Source organism: Ruditapes philippinarum, unplaced genomic scaffold (genome assembly GCF_026571515.1).
Source record: "Ruditapes philippinarum isolate M1 unplaced genomic scaffold, ASM2657151v2 ctg5207_1_1_1_1, whole genome shotgun sequence".
NCBI lineage: Eukaryota > Metazoa > Mollusca > Bivalvia > Venerida > Veneridae > Ruditapes > Ruditapes philippinarum.
Genome location: NW_026867081.1, coordinates 28,142 through 35,548, shown reverse-complemented (window position 1 = coordinate 35,548; position 7,407 = coordinate 28,142). Strand labels below are relative to the sequence as shown.

The window sequence follows — 7,407 nt, the reverse complement described above, 5'->3', positions numbered from 1 at the left end:
ATGTACTGATCCTAATCGAGCGCATCCCGATATTTCAAGTATAACAGTTTGATATAACCGAGGAAATTCATATGTTTTCCGTCATTTGGGGCTTGAAAAAATGGTTCGTTATAGCCGAAAATTCGTTATAAGCGAGTACCTATTAAGCGATGTGATTTAATATAAAATAAAGAAGGAATCGGCCGGGGATGTCAGATTTAGTTCGCTATTAACGATAATTCGTTATAAGCGAGTTCGTTATTAGTGGAGTCGACTGTATTTATTTGTTTCAAAGTATCCATTTTTCAACAAATAACAATTTGCCAACCACATTTGCCTAATTAGAAGGATATCAATAATTCATATGTTTTTGAATCAAATATTTTAATAACTTTTGCGAAATTGAACTTTCTTCTATTGAATTCATTATGATCTGGCTCTAAAATAAAACACATTTTATTCATTATAAATTATATCTAATGGAATAAGTGGACAAAAATATGGAATTTCATGAATGCTTTATTCAATGACTAAGTATTCAGAGAAAGTATTTTAAGTAACATTGAAGGCAATCTAAAGCTTTAATATTATTATTCCAAACAATTGATGAAGCAGGGAAATTTATGTTTGTATCGTCGGAAATCTAGAACAAGAGGGCCATGATGGTCTTGAAATCGCTCACCTGGATTAAGGCCCCTAGGCCAATGCCAATTTTAAACCAGGAACTTTTATTTGAACAGACTTGGTAGACAGCCATTAAAAGATGTTTCATAAAATATATCTAAGCTCTAACTCTTAGGAGTTGTTATAAGAAGATTTTTTTTAAGTTTTTACTATATACATATAGGAAAAAACAACCCCCGGAGGGCCAATTTTGACCCAAGGGCATTTATTTAAACAAACTTCGTAGACACATGTTTCATGCTTAATATTTAAACTCTAGCTATTTGGGGTCTTTAAAAAAAGATATTTTAAGTTTTTACTATATATAAATAAGGAAAATCAATGACCCCCCGGGGCGGGGCCAATTTTGACCCCAGGGCATTTATTTGAACAACTTTGTTAGACACTGACTAGGTGATGTTTCATGCCAAATATTTAAGCTCTAGCTCTTGCGGTTTTCTAAAAGCAGATATTTTAAGTTTTTCTTTCTTTGCCATGGCAACCAGAGTTCTGCTTGGAATTGAATTCTTTGAACAATTTTTTAAGTTGACTACCAAAGGAACATTCCTGTGAAGTATAGATGAAATTGGCTAAGTGGTTTATGAGGAGATATCATTTAAAGTAAAAGTTTACTGACGGACGGACGACGTACGGACGCCGGACGAAAAGCGATCACAAAAGCTCACCATGTCACTTGTGACAGGTGAGCTAATAATGAAGGACTTTATTTAAGTTTGCCTATTTAATACTAAAGTAAATCAAAATTAATTTGGCAATAGATTAATCAAGCACTTGTGGTTACTGCATTTTAAATTGTCTTTTTTATTCTTCTTTAACATTTACTTATTGTTTAAAAAAAGTCACTGAAAATGTGGCTGAATTTTTTGAAACACCTTGTATTGTTGTATCAACATGTATCAACATGTTTCAACATTAATTAGCGATATAGTACGTTCCGAAAAGCAATAGTATGTGACACACGAATGTAAACAAGGCCTACCAAATTAATTTTCCTTCATCTCTGTATATTTGAAAAAAAAAAAAACCTTATTATTTTAGTTGATGTTTATTGACATCCCAACATGACGTTTCAGCACAAGCGGTAATTTGTTTCGTCGCGTTTTATTGGTTTTTGAATTTCACTGACGTATGAAAAAAGCAGTAAAGCATAGGCGGGTGTAGACGATTTCGAGAAATATGCATGTATACATGCATGCGTGTAATAATTTCGCTAAGGGAAGCAAGAGAAAGGGAAACTGCCGATCTCAAAGCATTTCATTCTAATGTCAATTTAATACGCCAATAAGACCAGAAAAAGTCAGACCTGAAACTTATATAACCGGGTCGCTGCGTTTTCGTCGGGTCCGTCAGGAAGGGGAAACAAACATAATTCTAGTTTTGGCCCAAACAGCTTGAAAATTGTGTGTGTATGTATATATATTTGCTACGTAATTTACAATCTGTGTTTATATATGGGACTTTTGTTTTAGCCATGAGACATGGTGTAAAAGTGTTTTTTCCTTAAAGAGAAATTTGCTTTATGTTTTTTAAAAAGTCATATATATTATAATAATACAAAATTTAAAGCATGATATAAAGAGTTGGATTATATGGGCGCCGTCATGACATTTTGTACCTTCGGACAAGTTTTTCAAACACCGGTTAAAAGTCCGCGAAATTGTTCGCAGTTTATGTCGGCTTTTCAAGTACCTTGTTGCCGCTAGATCATGAATTTCCGTGTTTTGTAGGCGGAATTTAGACACCATGTCTGAGAAGAATGATTTTCAGGTATTTTTGTATCTTTATATGACTTAAAAAACAAAAAATACAAAGATTTAAAGTGCAAAACTAGATTTTTTTACTCTTTTGAGATGTTGCGTCTGCTGTCAAATTTGACAGATGATTTGAGCGCTTCAGTTAAAAAATGAGGTTATTTATGGTGAAATTATGTTTTTATTTGTCAACTTGCATCCTCAATGTAATATATAACACCAAGTATTTAGCAGTTTAAGTTTAAAATGTGAATTTTATCGAATAATCCCGATTTTCAGTGGTTTTACTTCTTAGCAACAGTGTATACAAAGGAATTGCCTCCCTTCGTAACATAGTTACAGACCAAGAGTAATCGTTCATGTTATCGATCGATTTACTGTACTATAGAAATATAACAATAGTGAGTAACTATAGTCTCTGTAGCGCAGTCGGGAGAGTGAAGGACTAACATGTTAGAGGACCGAAGTTCGTAACCTTGAACCACACTTTTTTTTTTTTTTTTTTTTAATTTTTTTATAGTATGCATTCATTAAATAAATTGAAATTGTACCTGTAACAGTGCTTCATAGATATTTTGTAAGAAGGGAAAATATTTGTTAATATTACCTCATTTACTATCGTACCTGAGTTATTTTAACTGGATAACTGGGACAACATTTATCATTTTATATTTTATTCTAGATTATATCGATTATAACTATCATCGATCATACAATTTTATCAATAGATTATTATATTTTTTTTACTTTATTTAAACGCAGGAATTAGATGAGTTATATGAGGAATTTGGCATTGTTAATGAGACAGTCGAGAAGGTGCCACATGCACATGTAACAGAGGACAAGTTAAATGATGATTGGGGAGACGATGATGATGACCAACATGCAGAGACAATCATAGGACGTGTCCATGAGTTTGTCTACAGTGCTGCAGAGGGCATGCCGGAAGGATCAGATGGGGAGAGGGGCGAGGGCGTTTTTGAATCAGAGTCGGACGATAATGATGTCACAAGTGTACAATGTAAGTGTAAGACCAATTGTTTGTCGCAGTTTGATGCTGAACACATTCAAGGGCATATATTGTCTCTCAGGGAAATGGAGAAAGACCAAAAGGAGATGTTTGTTATGGGAAGTCTGTTGAAAATAGGTGCACAGGAAACCAGGAAAGGTAAACGTAAACGAGTTAGATATAGATATACATTTGATGGCAAAACTGTTTGTAAATCTGTGTTCTGCCACATTAATGATATTGGGCAGAGAACTGTTAAATCTTTACTAAAACATTTAAATTCAAATGGACCGGTGCCGCGAATACATGGGAATACCGGGAGAAAGCCAAGCCATGCAGTTAAGTACGAGGACGTGCGTTTCTGTGTTGATTTCCTGTTATTATATGCAGAAATCAACGGGTTAACAATGCCAGCAGCACCACGCGGAGCAGACGAGGCTGCACCCGTACTGTTACCATGTAATACTACGAAAGTGGATTTACATTCAAAATACCAACAAGCATGTGTAGAAGCCGGCGTAAGATGTCTTGGTATAACTACATTTAAATGTGTTTGGAAGCAATGCCTTCCACACATTAAGATAATGACGGCAAAAGATGACGTTTGTCATAAGTGCGAGATAATAAGGAAACGGGTGGCTGATGCTATAAATGAGATGGACAAACTTGAGGCAGCAAACGATTTACGAGAACATATACAGGTAATATTCATTTTATTACGCGTTAATAAAATTTAAAATCCGTTCGACAGCGGAATTGAATCAAACATCCTGATTTGACTTTAACACCTATTACGCTTAATTAATCAAAACAAGTCTGCAATTTTCATGTCAGTTTGTTGTTATTAATGCTTTCAAGGATCACCTTTTACAAAATGTTTATTAGTAACACTGATTTTTCCGTGCAAAGTTCTTGCGGTAATTATTTGCCTCCATAATGGAACCATACTTTTGAAATTATTGACATATCGATTGAATTATAGTTTGATACATGTGATACCAAATTTGCTATCAACAATTTAACATTTATTAAGAAAATATTTGTGTTTACTAGCATCACATGTTTATAGATATTTTATTGAAAGGTTAATAATTATAGAGTTGGCGTGATTTGTTTATATTTTTTGTTTATTTACACAAACTATGTAGGATGCACAGAGAGAGCGACAGGTTTATAGACAGACAATAGAGGAGGCTCGTGAGGAAATGAGGCACACATCAGTCACAGTCAATCGACCTGCCCAGCCATGCACTAGTGATTTATCAAAAGTGCACTATACATTCGACTATTCTCAAAATGTGACAATACCACATCATAGTCAACAAATGGGTCCTTTGTATTTTGTTACTGGCAGGAAAATACAAATTTTTGGCGTCCGTGTTGATTCTGTGTCACAACAATATAATTATCTTATAGACGAGGATGAATCAATTGGTATGTTAAGAATAAATAAATAAATAAATAAATAAGTAAATAAATTTTGCTTTTTTCTATAATACAGATATTTTGCTTTTCATTATTGTAAAATATTAATTTCATATAAACATAATTATAATAAATAAAATGTCATTTTAAATGTGTGCTGTCGAAATATGAAATATACTTAGAATTGATGTAAATTAACAGGTGCTGATGGTACAGGGACACACGGGCCAAACTCAGTTATAAGTATGCTACATCACTGCCTCGAAAACCAGGGATTTGGAGAGAAAGCTTGCATCATGCACGCTGACAACTGTGGTTGTGAGTATTTTTCCGTAAATGTCTTTTTAATTAGATAATAGTAAAGCACTGAACATTCCGTTTTATATTCAAAATGCTACATTTTACAAAGCATAGTTTTTAATTTTTAAGTTTTAGTTTAAATGTTGAAATGAAAATATATTAATTTTTTATTACAGCGCAGAATAAAAATCGATTTATGTTAGCGTATCTGGCGTGGCGAATTCATATGGGGCTCCATGATGAGATAACACTCCTGATGGGAATTCCTGGTCACACAAAGTAATTTATGTTTTTAATTCATATTATATTTTATACTCGTATAATGCGAACTTATGTATTTTAGTTTATGACAGTCCTCTACAATAATTCTGGTCTGCACAAAACGATCATTTGCTATTTTTTATGTGTTTAAACATGTATGTGCTTGCACACCAGCGGGCATATTTTATGCATGCCATAAGATTAAAACTAAAACACTGTCGAACAAATCGATTATTCCAGAACAAATCTACTTGCAATCATTATGTTCCTATAGAAATAAAAATAAATCAACATAAACTATAAATAAGCAATTTTTATATGAGCCGCGTCACGACAAAACCAACATAGTGCGTTTGCGACCAGCATGGATCCAGACCAGCCTGTGCATCCGCGCAGTCTGATCAGGATACATGCTGTTCGCTATCAGTTTCTCTACTTGTAATAGACTTGGTAAGCGAACAGTTAGAACCTTATCAGACTGCACGGATGCGCTGGCTGGTCTGGATCCATGCTGGTCGCAAACCCATTATGTTGGTTTTGTCATGATACGGCTCATATAGTTTTTTATTCGATTCCAGGTGTCTTGTGGATGGAGGATTTGGACATATCAAGAAGCTGTATAGACGCACGGACTGCGACAGTATTTCGCAGGTGGCATCTGTCGTGAGAAAGTCTGCTTCAAGCAATTTCCCCGTGCTCTTCCGCAAGGAGGATGGATGTCAGAATTGGACTTGGTATTCTATTACAAATTTTTGAATTTCTAAAATTTACACCCCATTTAAATAAGTTTGTACAATAAAACAACTAAACAAATTAATAGAGAGCTCAATTCGGCGCTCGGCATATATGCTGTCATATTACTTGTACGTGTATTAATAATTGCTTGTCATTGTAAATTATCAAGTAGTTTATGATTGACATAATATTAACTAGTCAACATATGTTACAGGTATGACTGGAAGACATTTTTGCCGCGCTTCTTTTTACCATTAAGGGGTATACAGCGGTATCACTATTTCCGTGTTACGAAGGATGCTGTATACGTGAAAGAGCGCTCAACTGACGTAGAGCAGCAGGTCACAATCCTAAAGAGAAATGCTACAGTACCAGAAGATATTCTCCCTGCAGTTTTGCTACCGGGTGGACTTTCCCGCGCAAGGCAGCAATACCTGTACAAAAATGTACGACCTTTTGTACGTCAGGTGTATCGTGATGTGACGTGCCCACCGTTACGGGAAGAATGACAATTTAGATTTACATGTACAAATGTAAACATGCATTATCTTTGTCTGTATGTTTAGTCCTTAGATTTGTTATCAATAAACTAGATATTTATTTGATATAAGAATGATCTATATATTTCAAGTTATAAAATTTTGTTAATCGTAAATTAACCAATATACTGGGTACATAAGTGCTGATCCGTTTATGTGATTTCTTCCGTTATCGTTTTATTTTTATGATTTTGAAGTTTGTAACTTCAGAGGACTGTAAAATAAATTCATTTGGAGTTACTGTCTTTATTGGTTCTTACACAATCCATTCTTAACACAAGGCAATTCGGCAATAAACCACGACGTTCTTTAAAACGTTCAACGTTTAAACAAACGTCGTCGTCGACGTCGGAGCAACACATTGGTCTATGTACATAAAAAGATATATCTTTGTCATTTTTCAAGTTATTTTCGTCAAATAAAAAGTAAAATCATCTGTAATAATTGGTTTCTATGAAAATTATGAAACCAAAAAATCGAAGAAAATTGCCCGAAGGGTCATTTTGTCATGACGGCGCCCATATGTTTGTTGACCCTTTGCAGTTCAGTGTGTCTAACAAGAACTTAAACGTTTCCTTTTCCCCGGGTTTGTATTTTCACAGATTCAAGTATGTCATTCAGTAACCAAAACTGTTTTGTGGTCACTAGGTCAAAGGTAAAGATCATTTTTCATCTAATTTCTGTACGTGCATGTTAATTTTCATTTCCCTGCGGGGTTGTTAAG

The 7,407-nt window shown here is 34.4% G+C and overlaps 1 protein-coding gene across 1 annotated transcript; it reads left to right on the top strand.

Moving 5' to 3' along the window:
* Positions 1-2,252: 2,252 nt before the first annotated feature.
* Positions 2,253-7,205, top strand: LOC132734769 (uncharacterized). The gene is made up of 6 exons (XM_060721616.1): positions 2,253-4,124; positions 4,572-4,857; positions 5,050-5,166; positions 5,325-5,427; positions 5,988-6,143; positions 6,359-7,205. The coding sequence occupies exons 1-6, from the start codon at positions 3,354-3,356 to the stop codon at positions 6,651-6,653; spliced, it is 1,728 nt and encodes a 575-aa protein (XP_060577599.1). The 5' UTR covers positions 2,253-3,353; the 3' UTR covers positions 6,654-7,205.
* The last annotated feature ends 202 nt before the right edge of the window (positions 7,206-7,407 follow it).